Source organism: Misgurnus anguillicaudatus, chromosome 4 (genome assembly GCF_027580225.2).
Source record: "Misgurnus anguillicaudatus chromosome 4, ASM2758022v2, whole genome shotgun sequence".
Lineage (NCBI taxonomy): Eukaryota > Metazoa > Chordata > Actinopteri > Cypriniformes > Cobitidae > Misgurnus > Misgurnus anguillicaudatus.
In genome coordinates this window covers 19,530,256-19,548,675 of record NC_073340.2, presented here as the reverse complement: position 1 = coordinate 19,548,675, position 18,420 = coordinate 19,530,256, and the positions used below count along the sequence as shown (strand labels likewise).

Sequence of the window (18,420 nt, the reverse complement as noted above, 5' to 3'; positions counted from 1 at the left end):
TTTTGACTCTGTAAAATGTATTGTTTGAGATGCTAGTTTAATCTCTATAACATAATATTGCTTATAGAAAACTACTAAAACAAAAAACATTTTATAGTATGTCTTTACATTTTCACTAGTTAATAGTAAGTGTCATATTTATATTTCTTTAGTTAAGTGTTTTCTGTCATTAACAGTGGCGGCTCGTGACTGCTAATCCAAGGGGCGCAAATTCAAAATAAGGGTTCGGAGTGTGGTGTGTTGCTCGCATGTTGTGTCATGTGAACCATGTGCATCATGTGTTTTGTCAAAATAAATGCCTGCTGCACACGCGTCAAAACCGTTTATGATAAAAGAGACGCTCACGTTTTACAAAATACACGCAAGACACTCCCTTAACACTAAACTCTGATTACGAATGATATTATGTGAGTATCTGGCAAACACGAGCGCCTCTTTTATCATAAACCCTTTAGACGCGTCTGCGGCTGGCACTTATTTTGACAAAACACGTGATGCACACAGGATCTCTCAAAGCGCAGAACACTATTTTGAAAAAAGGAACCAAACACATGACGGGCTCCATACATGCTGTGACGAACTTCGCATCGAGCGCCCTCGAAAAAAGAAGTTACCGGCCGCCACTGGTCATGAATGTGAATGTTACAGTGCTTATGTGTTAATAGTTTGGTGGGTTAAAACTCATTCATCAAGATGTTTGGTGTAGTTGATTTTGGACCTTGGTTGTGGCTACTCAGGCCATTTCAAGGTAATCCAAACCTAATGTTTGTACCCATGCTTGACTCTGATCTGCTTCAATCCTAAGGATGATATCAGCGTTGGATTGTAGATACAGACATGGGGGTGAGATGGTTGCGATCGGTTAATTTAAACCCTTTATTTAGCTGCATACCAGCGTCACACAGTACTCTTTTGTACTGTCACTATGGAGAAAACAATTTGTTGTTAAAAGTGTTGTCATCTGCATTGTATATTAAAATAGAGTATCAATAGAGCAAAGTCAATGATAGATTACAAAGCAAAATCATGAGACGGGTTGTTCTTCAAATATATAATCTTAGTTCAGTCATACAGATATATACATTGTGTAATAAATAATATTTATAAAAACATAACATTTTTAGATTATAAAATAAAAAGGGAATTATGAACTTTAAAAGGCTTTGTACAAAACTTTGGATATAGCGGAAGGAGGAATGGGAGCATACTGTAGATGTGGCCGGTGGGAATGGGCTCCTCTGGGATTGGTGTGGATGAGGATCTAGTCTAATGTCTGCCTTTAGCTTTGTGTAGTTAAACATAATTAATGGGAAGCGCATAGAACTGTCAGAACATGTTGTATGGAAACCGCTGCTAGTCTGTTGCACTATTGTGAAGGCAGACTTTCTTGCCGCTTCTACCATTTATCACACACACAAACACACAGTCACGTGACACGCTCAAGCCCACATCAGTCCAAACAACAGCTACATGCCGTCCCCCCTCCTTTATTTACCCTCGTGTTAACTATTCTCCTCTCGATCACTTTGTTCTCCTCCGTCCACATAACCTTCTCCTCATTGGGAAAGTGGAGCCTTCACAGTCACATATGAGAAGCTTTATAAAAAATGTATCATAATCTTTAAAATAAGTATATTCATTAGTAGTTTCGTAAGTGCAAATTTTTACTCATCGGGTGCACATGAGCCCAGTGTTTGTGTGTGTTTTGTCGAATTCTGCTGTTGTGCTTTTTCATGCTTTAGACCTATGCACTCGTACAGGACAGTACTCGATGGCTTTGTATCTACATGTTTTGCACCTATACAAAATACCATAATGTTGAAGGCAGACAGAGTTTTACACCGTTTTACTCCACCGTCTTGGGTACTCTACACTTGCGTATTGATTGCATCTCCCTGTCTGCTACACAAAACGAAATAAACATTAAAAGTTAGTAACACTTTACAATATGGTTATATATTATTTAACATGAATTGGTGCATTAGCAAACTTGAACTAACAATAAACGACACTTCTACATTTATTATTTTTGGTTACACTCTAAGAAAGAATGTGTTAATTTTTTACACATTTTTTGTGTTATGCTTTTAACACATTATGTGTCATTTTGTGTTAAAATAAAACACAATTTGTATTTAAGTAACACAAAATGTGTTGTTCCAATAATTACACATAGATGTGTGGATTCTGGAACACTGATTGTGTTGTTATTAAAACATCTGTTCTAAGTGTGTAATGTTAATTTCAGCATTACGTTTGCTAGGTTTTTTAAATTTAAACTTGTACTGTAAACATTAGTTAATGTACAATGAACAAACAAATGAATAAGCAATTATATTGGCATTAACTAACATTAAAGGAACAGTATGTAGGATTGTGGCCAAAACTGGTATTGCAATCACAAAATTTGTGGGTAAAACTGGTACTGCAACTCCACTTTTTAAATGACAATATGCTGGCCGGACCACTGTTGTCAGTGATATAAGTATTTGAAATGAAAATGATTTCTTAATGTCTAGTGACATATCAGGGCCATTTTATGATTAATTTAAATATATTTCTTACATACTGTTCCTTTAACAAAAATTAATAAATGTTGAAAAACTATATTGTTCATTGTTAGTTCATGTTAGCTAAAGCATTTATCAATGTGAACTAATACAACCTTATTGCAAAGTGTCACCCATGAGTTTTAAATGTAGCAAACAGCAAAATGTTCATCATGTTAAACATAAATGATACACTCCCCAAAAAAATGGTGGACTATTTTCAATCCAGCGTTGGGTCAAAAAGGGACGAACTTAGCTCTTGGGTTAAATTAACTCAGAAAAAAATAAATTTGACACAACAATAGGTTAAAACAACCCAACATTTTGTGTTGAAACAAGCATTTTGGGTTGGGTTTGTCACTTTTGACCCAATGCTTGGTTGAAAATTTCATTTTCTGTTTCTGTAGAAACCTGTTGGATAGCTCTTGTCACTTCTGTGCTTGCCTCAAGTACTGACCCATGTTGGAGAGTGCAAGTTTCCTTGTGGAAACCTAAGGAGACCATGGAAAAATCACAGGCATTGCATTGGATTCAGTAGTAATATAACAGGGCATGTAATAGGCCCAGCTTTCAGTAGTTAACCAGGACTTTCTCGTCCCCCTTTCTCTTCTTTTTATGTTCTTTCATGCATGATTAGTGTCAGTGTGTGTAAGTAATCAGAGGTGGACTGATCCTGTTTCAGCCTCTGGGCTGTAGGGCGAGATGATCAGAGAGATGGTGTTACAGTTAAAGACATCTGAATGATAACAGCGAACAGTAGGGGAAGAGCCCAGACATTTCAGAAGAACGGCAGTAGTAAACACATGAGCATCGCCAACAAGCTTTTGACGCTTTTTGGGCATGGAGATGAAAATCGGGCACATTAGTAAAGAGTTCTAGTACAGAAGTGCCACTGCTATCGGTGTATCATGATAATACACCATAGTGAGTGTGTGTGTGTATGTTGTCTGCTTTTTTATGCCTCTCCTTTACTCTCTCTTTAATGTCCACAAGTCCTTGTTGTCGTCCACCTCCTGCTTTTATTTACACGTGTGCACATCGTAAACTCTCACGCACTCCTGGCAACTGACGTAGCAGCACCAGTGAAAGATGCAGTGGCATTTCTCTTTGCGTTTCTCTGTCCGTGTGTTATGACCACGCCCACAGCACAACAAGTCGCAGCCCTCGATGCCATGCGATGACACGTTGCAGACACGGTCGCGGGTGCCAAATGACCCCGTTTCTGGGTTAGGCTCGCAAAAGTTGGGCGATCCCTCATAGTAGACCAGGTCTCGCTCAGTGGGGTGTTTGAAGAATGCATATTTTGCACGTAGTGTCTCCACCCAGCCCCGAGATTCCCGGTGTTTCTCCACCACCATCTCGGAGGCACTGTCATACTTGTCTTTAAGGTAGTCGCCTAACAGCCTGAAATCAGGCTGAGCCCACCAGCAGGTCTTCACCTCACAGCTGCCTGATAGTCCGTGGCACTTACAGCGCAGGTGCATGTTTTCCAGGATAGTCTGGGGAAGAGAAAACATTAGAAATTGGTTCATTATTATTAGCATGGCATTATGTATGGGCTAACCTAGAGCCAGGATGTACACTATAGTGCTAAAAGTTTTGGGAGATCTGTCTTTATATGCACATGAAACGGAATGACATCCTATTCTTAATCCATAGGGTTTAATATGGAGTTGGCCCACTTTTTGCAGTTATAACAGCTTCAACTCTTCTTGGAAGACTTTCTACAAGGTTTAGGAATGTGTTTATGGGAATTTTTGACCATTATTCTAAAAGCAAATTTGTAAGGTCAGACAATGATTTTGGACGAGAAGGCCTTGCTCGAATTCATCCCAAAGATGTTCTATTTGGTTGACGTCAGTGCAGACTCTGTGCAGGCCAGTCAAGTTCCTCCACACCAAAATCAATCATGTCTTTATGGACCTTGCTTTGTGCACTGGTGCACAGTCATGTTGGAACAGGAAGGGCCCATCCCCAAACGTTCCCACAAAGTTGGAACCATGAAATTGTCCAAAATGTTTTGGTATGATGAAGCATTAAGAGTTCCTTTCACTTGAAATGATTGGAACACCTGAATTTAATGATTTGGAGGGGTGTCCCAAAACTTTTGGCAATATAGTGTAATTTCAGAATAAATCCTGATTGGGTAATTGGGACTCTAAATCTCCCTGAAATGCATAATTTACGATAGACTCACAATGTGTGTTCATTCTCATTGGACACTTTATGACATTAAAAATAAAAATAAGTATTGTGTTTCATTGATATGACCAACTGGGTTCTTCTTTGTCCCTACCACTTTTCAAAACAAAGTTACACAACTGCAAGATCCACATAAAGTGAGTTTTTACTTGGTACACTTTAGGCTCAACTTATAACACTCTGGATAATAAATAATAAATGCTGGATTATTTTCAACCCAGCATTGGGTCAAAAGGTGTTAAATTAAGCCAGAAAATGTTTATATTTGCTCCAACAATGGATCAAAACAACCCAGAATAGGTTAAATTACAACCCAATAGATTCATCCCTTTTTTTGACCCAACACTGGGTTAAAAACAACCCATTATTTTTAGGAACAGTGTGTATTTTGTTCCTGCCATTCTTGATTGGATGTAAACAAAATCTCCTCTATTTTGGCAATGACATGAGACAGGCATGAAAAGAGAAAAATCTTTTTATGTCTTGCGAGGTGTGGCCCTAGAAGCTTGGCAAGCGGTTTCGCTTTCCGTGCTGCTTCTGTTCTGCCGCCTTTCTGTCATTGAAAATGCACTGTGAACTTATGGTTATTGTATGAAATGTTTTTGAAAACAACCTGGACTGTAACTTTTTCTAGATGATCTCAGGCCACAGGTGTTGAACATGTAGACAGGCCCTTGCAGTTCTTGGCTAATTCTTCTCTGAAGTCCCGCTTAATGGAGTTTGCCACTGGCACTCTATGCCTTTGTTTTGGTTTGTTTGCCTTAATTCCCTTTCTATATTTAACTGTAGAATTCCCCAGCTGCGGCGGAAGGCAGGTGTTTGCGAGTCCCTCGGGGGTTTGGTTGAGACCACTGACATCATGTTCCTAACTCTTTGGGCCCTGGGTGGGTCTCACGGGCTGCGCTGAAACAATGGCACAGGTAAGGCAGCTGGGGTCTTGATAGGTCTTACTACCTGCTCCTGTGGTCTCTTTTGATTCCTGTCGAGCATTGATCAAAGCAGCGGCCTGTTGCACTGTGGTCTCGGCTATGGCCCCTTAAGCACCTTTAGGGCAAAAGACTCCAACTCTGAGTCATGACAGTGGCAGTGACGGGCTAAACCCAGGAACCAAGTGTTGTTCTTGACTCCCTGACTTCTTCAAACCACCAACTGAGTTTATACCGCTGTCACGGATTTAGATACAAGTTGCGAGAGGCATAAAAGGATAAGGGAAGTAATTACCCGGTTATTTCTCAAGAAATTCCAGTGTTTAGGGAAGAGGATCAGGAGATATTTGACAGATTGTGGTGCATTAACACCTTGTGTGAACTGTGAGGTACAAGACCCACCAAAGAGCCACACAACAAGTACAGCTTTGTTCATTGTTTAGTTATCATGAGAACACTTATTTATGTTTGTTCTGTTAGTGAAATTCGGACTTCATCTTTTATATACATGGGGTGTAAGATTATGTAGGCCTACAGTATGTTTCTCGTTGTCATCTGTTATAATACATAAAAGCAAAGATAATATATTAACAAGATGTGGCACAGGAAATGCAATGCTCAATATGGCCACTCTAGCAACGAAAGTCCCACCTTCTAGTAAAAAGAGCCAATCATCATTCAATAAAGACCACCGATTCTCTGGGGGAGTAGCCTTTGCGCATATCTAGCAGCTGAAATACCTCAGAAAAGGTTTTTTTGGCACAATTTGAGCTTAAGAAAGTACAGTTGATGTCATGTTGTTTAATTGTTGGTCAGGAATAATGTTGTTTAATAGTGATTTTAAGGTCGACGCACACTAGAAGATAATTGGGTTGAATTTGTGCTCTACCTCCTCTGACGCAACTGATTATAAGTGTCTTTGGCATAAATTTAAATGGTCATATATTAATAAAAGTGTGAATTGCATAGCAGTTAATTTCAAAAAGGTCTTTCTTACCATCCGTCCTGCCTCATTGTTGTGCCTGTTCATGGCAGACCGAGCATCTGGTCGGTTCTCGCGAGCATCAGCAAACTCCCGAGACACAAGGACCCCAAACTCAGCATCCTCACTGCATCCTCCCCACTTCCATCCCTCTCCCGGTGGGCCTTTATGATGGGAGTCACAGCCACACATTGTGGACGACCCCTCTGCACATGAGCGGGTGACTGCATATGCCACTCCAGCTGATGCAATGGCATGAACAAATGCAGATTCTCTTGTAGCTGGAAAAAGAAACAGAATGATTTTCTTTGGTAACATAATGTGCAAACATTTCCACATGTTTTTATAAAAAGTTTCCTTCTTCTCAAAAACAGAGCTGTCTTCCTAAGTGAACTGTCTACAGAGGCATCATATTAGGACTTCATAGGCAGCACTTAGGAGCCAGCACCTAATTTGTGATAAATATAAACAGTCATGTTGGCAAAAGCATCAAGTGCTTCCCTCGACTACCACACCGACAGCAACTACCATCAGCAAAGAGACACAATCTTGTTCATTTCAATGGAAGCTTGGCAACCTCTGGCCACAGGAGCAGCACTGACCGTTGGCGACAGGAAGTGGCCATGTCCAGCTAGGCGACAAAATTGAAAAAAGTTTATCTTTATGCAACGTTTAGCGACGAGCGACGTTTGGGAGCGATTACCAATGAGAGAAAAGCAGTAGAGTTCACATCATCTGGACTGTTACTTTTATAGTTTATAGTTGCTACTAGGACAACCAAAATTAGGACCTCCTCCTAAGAACCTAATTGAAAGAAGAGGTAACTGTTTTCAAAAGTTATAATTTTCAGGACATATTTAAAGTTCCCATTTTTTTCCCAAATGTGGCCTAAGATTATTCAAGTATGATGTTTCATGACAGTTAGGGTGCTACCTTAGAAGATTCCTGCTTATGTTGACAGTAGACAGCTCCCTAGGCTTTGAAACAGTACAGTAAAGTCTATCCTGGGGCTAATGTCTAAGGTTTGAATGAGATCTGTCCTCTTTACCTGCGATCCTCCTGAAACTCTCTCATGTGTGCTGTTTCTTAAGGGCAAAGATAATTTTCTGCGATGGGTTTAGGAATATTGACGAGTTGTTTGAGTGCAACGTCACAATGGCAGCGATCGCTTTGACAGCGCAGGCATGTGTAGTCTCAAAGGTGCACTGGTTTCTCTCTGGATTGTGTTTCGGGAGCTCTCTCTGTCTTCCCACCACTTTGAGCCCTGCGGCCACGTGTGTGAAAGCCAGCAATAAATCTGTTTGGTTTCTGAAGGCATGTGCTGAGAGATGAAGTTACGCCCCCTTTGAATGCAACAGCTTATTATGTAACCAGACACCATAGTTTCACAATCGCAGCACACGTACTGTGGCTCACCAGCTCTTGGTGTCCCTTCTCCTTCCCACAGGAGAAAGCGCAAGTTATCCAACCCATCAAACTTCATCCAAACATTTGTGTGGCCCTGATGGCTCTTTCTGAGTCAGACCAAGTCACACACACACGGACTATGTTTATAGTGCATTTCAGCATTGTACCAGGTACACATTGCATCACCTTATTGTTTACGACATTCTTGGGAATTTACGATCAAAACACTGAAGCTCAGAAACAGTTGTAAGACCTCAACATGGAATATTTCTTGCATTAATACATCAAAAAATAAAATATGGGTATCACTATGTATTCATGTTTTTGTGATGTGTTCAGTTTGACCAGAGATTCGTCTTATAATTATGGTGCCGGCTGTCACTGGGGCAGTACCCTTTAAAAAGGTCCCATTTATGTTTTGGACCCTGGTATTACGTACCTGCAATTACATTAAAACCATTTTGGAATCCCGTTTCCAAATAACGTTCTCATGATTTTGCAGACTCATGTTGCCACTCGTATTCTTATCCTATCCTTGCAGAAAGCCCATATCCACACACATACACAAGCAGTCCTATTCAAATAAAGGTTGTGTTTGGTCGCACACCTCTCTGGGTTTGTGGGAGGCCCAGTTGGTTCTGGCAGGCCCATTTGGGTTCACCACAACAGAGAGCTGTGAGCTTTGGGCCCCAGGAGCTCTGGCCAAGGGCCAAGAGGAGCACAGCTCCCGCTACCTGCTGTCTCCATGAATCCGCCTTTGTCTCCATGTTGTCACACTGTATTACCCACACAAAAGGACCCAGCACCCCTCACCCCATAGCCCAGTTCAGTGCTGCCCAGAGCAGGGGCTGGCATTTCCAAAAGGAGCGACCCCCCACCACCACCTTCTGTGACACACATACACAAAACACACATACATCTCATACCAGCCACCATGCCAAAATATAACCTTTCTTTTCAAAGCTTAAAAAAACCCAATCCAAAGCGATGCCCCCCTCATTCAAACCAATCCTTCTTCCTTATCTGCACCTCACACTGGTTCCCCCTAACCCTCTCTAGTTCCCCCTGTCTTCCACCTCTCTTCCTCTGTGATGGGGACGGATGGAGATTCCCTTTCAGCCTGCTTTCACGACACAGTCAAAAGGGCGTGTGAATGGGGTGTCCGTGGGAGCCGGGCGGTAAGAGGCACACAGGGATGGCTCATACTGGTCTTCATGCACAGTAGGGGTCGAAGTGAACTCTCTAGCCCCTTTCTATTGCTTGTAATCTCATTTGGCTTGCCGTCCCTTTTCTGTGTCTCCCTCACTCACTGCCTGTTCCTGCCCAGGTCCTGCAACTGCTACTAACTGCTTTAAGATATTAACCAGTACTCTAACTGGTACCGGCAATTCAGTTCACAGCACCAAGAGTTATGGTAAAGCTACTCAGTCTGTCCTGTTGCTCATCCTTGACAAAGACTGTTTGTCTCGTTGAGATCAATTTGACCACCAGCATTACGTTTGGTGCATAATGTTGCTTATTCTGGCTAAGAACTGTCCATTCAGATATGAGAGGGTCGTTTGGCTGCACTGTCAGAAGAAAATGGTCAAAAAAGCTGTCACTGAGCCAGTACCCTTTAAAAAGGTCCTAATATGTAAGGTGTAGAGATGTATACATTTGGTACCAGTATATAAGTTTGCGGTAGCCTACTAATATGCACTCTTTGGTACCAATATGTAGGTACCAATATGAACTCTTTTGGTGCAAAGGTGTACTTTTTAAAAATCTACTTCCCCAGTGACAGCTAGGTCCAATTTTTAACAATTTTTATGACGTTAGCTGCGTTTCCCTTTAAATTGCACAAATTGACATTGCAAATTTAGATAATATGGCCGATAGAAACATGCAACTGTAAATCATTATTTGAAGATGACGCGATATTAGGGGTATAAATTGGACAGTTCATTAGGATTTGATACAAAATCGATTTTCTCCGCCAGCGCTGCATTTTTTGTCGTTGTTTTTTTTTTACGTTACATCAAACGCTTCTTCGATGCAATTGCGATTCGATTTGACGCTAGCAGATGAAAATAAACAAAAATGCGCATTTTGGCGGAAATGCGTTGATGGATGTTAAGTCAAGGAATGAGGATGTGGAGAATGTCAAAATAAAGGTACCTCAAATCAAATTTTTACATGTGTCATCGATGCATCGGATCGTTAGAAATAAAATCGATGTATCGGTCCATATCGATGTATTGTTACACCTCTACACGATTACTAAAATCCAGTGGCGGCTCGTGACTGCTCATCCGAAGGGCGCTAATTCAAAATAAGTGTTCGAAATGTGTGTTGCTTGCGTTTTCAAAATATTTGTTTGTTGCGTTATGTAAACTATATGCATCACATGTTTTGTCAAAATAAGTGCCTGCTGCACATGCGTCAAAACTGTTTATGATAAAAGAGACTCTCACGTTCACAAAATACACGCAAGACACTCCCTTAACTGTAAACTCATGAGATTATCCGAGTATCTGGGAAACGCGAGCGTCTCTTTTATCATAAACCTTTTAAATGCAATCTGCAGCAGGCACTTATGCACACAGAATCACTTAACGCGCCGAACACATATATTGAAAAAAGTAACCACACACATGACGGGCTACATACATGTTGTGACCAACTTCGCATCGAGCGCCCACGAACATAGAAGTCACCGGCCGCCACTGCTAAAACCTCCCAGAAACACCTCATACGTTGATCATCCTAAGTATAAGAGGGCTTTCCTTGGCATTAATGTTTGAATAATATTGCCATGTCGTCCTTTGGTTAAAAATAATTGCTAGTGCTAGTTGGATGTGATATTAGTAAACCTACTAACATCAGTTGATGTGATGATTGAAATGACTTATCGCGAGAGGAAAAACAATGCATACGTTTCCGCAAATCTGTAATAGAAATGCAGCAAATGTGAGATTTAAAACCACAATTTTAATACATGTGTTTTTTTTAATAGATAGAAACAAAATTAGTCAAAACCAAAATGTTCTTTTTAATAAGAATTGATTAAATCTGTTTACTGCTCACTACTTTTCCACTTTAAACACAGAGTATAACCATCCAAAATAGTTTTTTTTTGCATAGAGAGAAACCCTTCCGGCATTATTCTAGTCATGACTGAGCATATCAGTTTTAGTGCTTTTGTCCTAACTGCATGAAGAGTATTATGCCATCAATGCAGTGAAATGTATACATTTTGAATGAAGCTTAAGTGTCCAAATACAATTTTGGTCATCCCAGAAGAAAATGTTATTGTTCAGAGTTTGTTTCATGTCATGATTAAAAGATTTGATGGAGTTCACAGTTGCCAGGTATGAGAGACGGGTTGCCAGGTATGAGGGAAGGGTAGGTCTTTGTATCAAAGGAGCCAGGATGATGCTGTCTTTGATGCTCTATAGAGAACTGAATCAGGACGGTGAGTTATGACATCATCAGCCTTGTCACTGAGTTGACGTCATAGCTCTGTGTTTTTCTGTGGTTCCATATTTGTAAGAAAGTCGAAGTATTTAAACTATGCCACATTTTAATAGACAAAAAACAAAATTTGTCAAAAACCAAAATGTTTTAAATAAAAATCTATCAAATTTGTTCACCGCTCACTACTTTTCCACTTTAAACACAGAGTATAACCATCCAAATTGTTTTTTTTTTTGGCATAGAGAAAAAAACCCTTCTGGCATTATTCTAGTCATGACTGAGCATATCAGTTTTAGTGCTTTTGTCCTAACTGCATGAAGAGTATTATGCCATCAATGCAGTGAAATGTATACATTTTGAATGAGGCTTAAGTGTCCAAATACAATTTCGGTCATCCCAGAAGAAAATGTTATTGTTCAGAGCTTGTTCTTTCATGTCTTGATTAGTTCACAGTTTTTCATTTACGTCTCAACTTAGTTTTAGATGCTTCACATTAATTTACTCATGAGACAATTGATAAAATGCATTAGGAGTATGAAGCTTAAAAAATAGAATTTAGGTAAAATAATCCTGGATTTGTGTCAATTAATTTTGCATACATTTTTGAGATGCAAACGTTTTTTTCTCCCTCCATTCTTATCTAATTCACATGCATGCTGCTTAGTCCTACCTTTATCAAGTACTGGACCAAATATGGCTAGCTTGTCTTTGATAGTGGTGCAGTTCCATCTGCGGCCACGGAACTGGTGCTGACACTCCTGGATTCCCAGTTTGACTCCCTCTGCTACACTGGGCATGATCTCAATGTAATTGCGGCAGAATCGCAGTTGTTTGGGCACCAAGCCAGGTATAGAGCCACACAGGATGGGTTGAGATCCCAGAGATGAGTACTGCTGCCCCAGGGCCAGGGACCTGAAACATAAGTACAAGAGGGCACGGTTAGATAAGACCCACATTACTTCACTCATCTCTGGGGACTCATTTGAGATCTAAATCTTTCTCTGGATGGTCGTGATTTAATATTAAAAGCTAACTACTGGGAATAGTATTGAATGGCATGATACACTGTTCTACCTTAACTAGATTTTAGCCAGTGATTTGTAACTCGCATAATGGGCTTATAGGACACAACAGCTTTGATTTGAGCAACTTATGTTTTATTGTATGCTAAATGCATAGACTATTAATATCCAATTTTCTGTGTTATTAGTTTTTTGGCCATTTATAAGTGTGTGTGTAGCTGTACAGCGATAGTGCTAGCGATATCTGACAGCACACATTCCTAAGAGCTTTCCATCTGCTCCAAACAGCAAGATGGCATCTGCCTAAACATGGTTTCTTCACCACTTCATGAAAACAGGTTCAGTCCAGAAACTGTTACACTTTCACTCCAGCAATTATTTTAATTGTCATATTATTTGCCTAAAATAAGAATAAGGAAAACACGCACCCACACACATGTTATATCCTTGTTGTAACATGCTTACTATTATGTAAGATGTATAAACAACTCCACATGTACTCTTTTTTGGTCTTGTTGTGCTTTTATGTGTATCTATTTATTATCATACTGTATGCAGAACACACACATACTGATATACACAAATTTCCTTCACGCTCTGTCTGGGGCAGTAAGTCAAATATTCAGTGTTATAAATCCTATTTGACTTTTGGAAAGGGTTCAGTACTATAACAGAGGAATCTAGGAGCTCTACCCTCGTTTTCTCACAGACAGCGCTATAAAACATCCGAAGGAACATCTGAACTCATTGACTTCTGAAAACAAATTTGTGTCATTTTTGAAGTACTGAATGTCCCCCAACATTATGTAACAACTATTGAAAAATCTTAGTTATAAAAGACTAAAAATTATTATTGGATAAGCCTTGTTCAATGCAATATCAAGGAAGGTATTTCTGAATGGCCTGAGGCTGGGATTTGAAGCGAAAGTATTTAATGAACATATAATGCGTGCTGACAGCATTCGGTTAATTTCACCAGCCAATTTTTGACGGAATTGGCATTTAGTGGCTTTTGTATCTGAGCTCCTCAATTTCATTCTGAATCCAACATACTTGACTCTTGACTATCAACAATTATTTATTTTACATTTATTTTAATATCTGAATGTCGTCAAGAAGATGAAAATGAATATAACTTCTGCATATGCGACGGACATTAGTTCATCTTTGATAGCTCTTGGCATCTAATGTAACACAGCTGTATATTTGACAAAGCACATACAAAAGACCTGGAGACTTTGTGCATGGGCAAAAGTTTCCAGATTTATAAAACCATGCATACGCCAGAACCTGCGTACAATTTCCTCCGTAAAAAGTGCAGCGGCCCACCCCATCTCCTCCTAGAAATAACCATATGTGGAGCTTACAAGCCTAGTTTCTCTGAGTCTTCTGAATATCATTTCAATATGCATGTCCATCCATGTGACGATGCAAGACATTAGGAAAATATGAGATACGGACTATAAATTCCTTTGTGCCATTTCATTACATGGCTATAAGTCATTCGGTATCCTTTTCTCATTTTAAAATTAATATTAAAATATAATACTTTTCATAATAAGTTTTCAGAGACATTTCTTATTTTCAGAGTTATTTGCATTCCTTTCTTCTGGCCAAATAGTGTTTTTGATTGTTTTATTAAAAACAACAAAAATAAATTATCATTAGGCTACCGTGTGCATGTACACAACATCATCAGCACATCTTTAGTTGTACTGCATATTATTGTCAATACTGTCATAAGTCCTGTCAATAGAGTAAAATGCACTGCTTTTTGTTTTTATGAATTCAAATGGCAACTGTGAGGGTTCAAAGATAGCATGTACACAATTGTGTGTTTGTATGACCGCATAAGAGCACTGTATTCATGCTTAAATGATGAGATATGCTGCCTGTCAGCCCTGGCATAGACGTTCCGTTCTGGGCCAAAGGTTTACCTGGTTCCCCCTTTAGGCCAGCGGAGGATCACAACTATTAGAGATCAGCCACTTACGATGACCTCAGGTCTCCCGGAGGGTGCAACCCTATCATAGCGCCAATCTCCCTGACAGATGAGTGTACTACTGCACACCATCTACACAAAAGCCCCACCATTGAAGTCAGGGGAGAAGAATCCCCCTCCGAGGCTTCTTGGCTTTTATTTGGCACTCCTCTCTTGATCCAGTTGTACATTTTCTCTGTTTGATGTTGTGTGAAATGAACATAGAACTGGAATTGTTAAAGGGTTGCCAGGTATGAGGGAAGGGTAGGTTTTTGTATGATGCTGTCTTTGATGCTCTATAAAGACCTGCATCACGATGGTGAGTTATGACATTCTGCTTGTGCTATCGTGTATTATGTTGTGCTATCTGTCATTTTTCTGTGCTTTCCACTGCTTCTATTAATGTAAAGCTGCTTTGAAACAATCACCAATTGTGACAAGCGCTATATAAATAAAATTGAATTGAATTGAATTGAATTGACATCATCAGCCTTGTCAGTGAGTTGACGTCATAGCTCTGTGTTTTTCTGTGGTTCCATATTTGTATAGGAGAATGTAGAGGCATTTAAACTACCGCACTGATTTATATTACATGTAAGCTTCATTTAATAATAATAATAATTCTGTGCCATTTTCTCTTAAAGGGAAAATATATTTCCATTTTTACAAGACGCAATATGCAGGTGATGGTCATATAATTAGAATATCATCTAAAAGTTGATTTATTTCACTAATTCCATTCAAAAAAGGGAAACTTGTATATTATATCATTACACACAGACTGATATATTTTAAATGTTTATTTCTTGTAATTTTGATGATTATAACTGATAACGAAGGAAAATCCCAAATTCAATATCTCAGAAAATTAGAATATTGTGAAATGGTTCAATTTTGAAGAGACCTGGTGCCACACTCTAATCAGCTAATTACTCAAACACCTGCAAAGGCATTTAAATGGTCTCTCAGTCTAGTTTTGTAGGCTACACAATCATGGGGAAGACTGCTGACTTGACAGCCGTTGACACCTTGCACAAGGAGGGCAAGACACAAAAGGTCATTGCAAAAGCGGCTGACTGTTCACAGAGCTCTGTGTCCAAGCACATTAATAGAGAGGCGAAGGGAAGGAAAAGATGTGGTAGAAAAAAGTGAATGTAATTAGTGGAATAAATCAACTTTTTGATGATATACGGACTACCGGCACATCCGGGAACTTGACTGTAAATTTCGTCACCGCCAGACTAGACCTTCCATTGACTAGACCTTCCGTTGACTTCCATTCAAAATAGCGGAACAAGGCAACGTTCGTGCACAGCCGGCGGACGTGGGTGACTTGTGAAGTCACTCAGATTGGACATGTTGAGTGGTTGTCTGTCCACCCTGTCTGCCGTGGAGCGCGGGGGATATATTGGCACAGTTGATTTGGTCAATATAAAAGCATGTTCCTTTCATTCTCCGGGCGTCAAATTTGTGTAACAACGCTATCCAGTGATTGCTGGAAAATCACTAAGGCTAGTTGTATGGCTGGACGGAAAAGTGCACTCAGTACTCTAAATATAAAGACATAATATATAAATACGAAGTAACTTTCAAATACGAAGTAAAATCATTCACTTGCTTCCCTGTTGACTCGATGAGGTACAAGTAAATGTCCGGGTAAGACACCTCTGGCCAATAGGGAGCGTTGTTACACAAATTTGACGCTGGGAGAATGAAAGGGACATGTTTTTATATTGACCAAATTAAATATGTTAATGTATCTTTCGCGCTCTATGGCAGGCAGGGTGGACAGATAATTACTCAACATGTTTAATCTAAGTGATTTCATAAGTTATTTACGCCTGCCGGCTGTGTACGAGCGTTGCTTTGTTCCGCTATTTTGAATGGAAGTCAATGGAAGGTCTAGTCTGTTTTCCTCCAAAAGTGGGCGTGAACCTGTTCAGAGACAATCTATGACGTTGCGCCGGATGTGCATATTCTATTTACATGAACAGCATCTGTATATGTGTGCCTAATGTGTCTGTGAGGTTTCAGCTCAAAATTCCCCACAGATAATTTTTTATAGCGTGTTCAAAATGCCCCGTTTTGGGTGGCAGCAAAAAAGTGCTGTTTTCATGTGTGTACCTTTAAATGCAAATGAGCTACTGCCCTCACTCCCTTACCAACAGACAGTGAGTGCTTTTGGTTAAAAATAGATCTTATTCATGTAAATACAGTGTGAGAGAACAGTATCTTTATCTGCATTATTGCTACAATGTGCAACAAACACATTTCGAAATGCTTTTGGGTAAAATTATGAAGGCAGTCAGTGTGCGTGGGCGGGGCTTTATCAGTGTGACATCATTACCAAGAGAATCAAAACAGCATAGTGAGACTACTTTGGTTTAATTGGCATTACAAATGGAAGAGTTGTGTGATTTTTTACTTGTAGGGTGGTTGTGTTCACATACTTATGTCTAAATACCTTGTAAAAGTTGATTTTGCATAATATGGGCCCTTTAAAACTAAAGTGTGTAATTTTTTTATGTTGAAATACTTTTCCTATCCTAGCCTCAATATCTAAGTTAGCCATCCATAGGTTGATTTCCATGTAAAGTGTACACCTGTTGTGCATTGAAACATTGCTTTACTTGTTTAAGCATCCCTTAATGTCCAACATAGCAACATTGGCTTAAGAGTTTGACACTTGTGTTTACAACTATAGAGGAAACACATTGGCCTCACAGCCTATATTTATTACTGCAAACTGTTATTTTCTAGCAGTCATATATGATTTTTTAGTCATTCATTACATTTTCGAATTGTCTGACTGAAACCCCTGCCCATTGCATAGTAACTTACTGGAAGCAAAGGCTGTTTTTCTGCTGTGTTTGCTTAGTAAGTGACATAATTACACATCTGCTTGCAATGTAACTGTCCATTAATCTCTCACCCATATAGATGATTAGTGTGTTATAGTGTGTGTTTATGTGTGTGTTGTGAATTAGTCTTTTCTGCTCTCTTTAACGGACTATCAGAAGTTGATGTAAGATTTGTATAACAGGCAGAACCTCTTAATTAGATTTAGATGTGCATGCTTTGATGTGGCATGCTTGCTTAATGTTTTGTGTGATGTGCACCAGTGAATCTGAAGTGGATAGGACGTAATGCATTGTTTGGGCTGCGTGCAAACTATCAAATTCTCATGCCGGATACTGATGAACGTGTAAACGCGAGCTGAAAGGTTTACAATGTAAAAAAGGGTAGAGCAGCCACAAGCAAGCTGGGAACATAAACACTGGTTGACGCGAATTGCTAATTTGTCTTTGGGAATTTGCTACTGAGAGAAGACGCAGTGAAGCTTTAGGGTCTAGCAGGTGCTTGTCTGAGCAGGTTTAGGGCCACCTCTGCCCTCTAGACATTCTCTCTCTTACTTTCCGTACTGCTGGGTGGGCGGTGACTCCAGTTTATGAAGATGAAAATAATGATGCAAGCTTTGCAAACTACAGTTACATGGATTATAAAGTGAAGAAATTCCTTTGTACACAAAACCGACTGCTTACTTGCGATTGGCCAAAGATTGAAGTTTGTATTGGCAAGAGTTAATGGGAATTAAGTGATTTATTGCTCACCCAAACCTGTGTTTTTATTGATACTGAACAACACAAAATTAAAATTTTGAAGAATTATCAGGTTTTTATTGATAAAAACCACAGGCTCAAGATAAAAAATGTTTTGGGGTGGATCCCGGACAGGGCTTATCCTAGTGCCAGACTAAAATGCATGTTTGAGCTGCCTTCATTTAAAAACACCTTGTTCTTACATATATCAGTGACATTGTTTTGTCTCATGATGCACACACCTGTTGTTTTCTCGTAAAAACTACTTAAATGTCCTATCATAACTAAGGCCTAGT

The 18,420-nt window shown here is 39.6% G+C and overlaps 1 protein-coding gene across 1 annotated transcript in view; it reads right to left on the bottom strand.

Annotated features, from left to right (window-relative positions):
- Window positions 1–810: 810 nt before the first annotated feature.
- wnt3 (wingless-type MMTV integration site family, member 3) overlaps window positions 811–18,420 on the bottom strand; it is a 28,491-nt gene continuing 10,881 nt past the window's right edge. The window contains exons 2-4 of the mRNA XM_055176379.2: window positions 12,193–12,434; window positions 6,675–6,940; window positions 811–4,048 (exon numbers count right to left, since the gene is read on the bottom strand). Coding sequence (XP_055032354.1) covers window positions 3,569–4,048; window positions 6,675–6,940; window positions 12,193–12,434 — 988 coding nt within the window. The 3' untranslated portion in view covers window positions 811–3,568. The remainder of the gene's footprint in view (window positions 4,049–6,674; window positions 6,941–12,192; window positions 12,435–18,420) is intronic.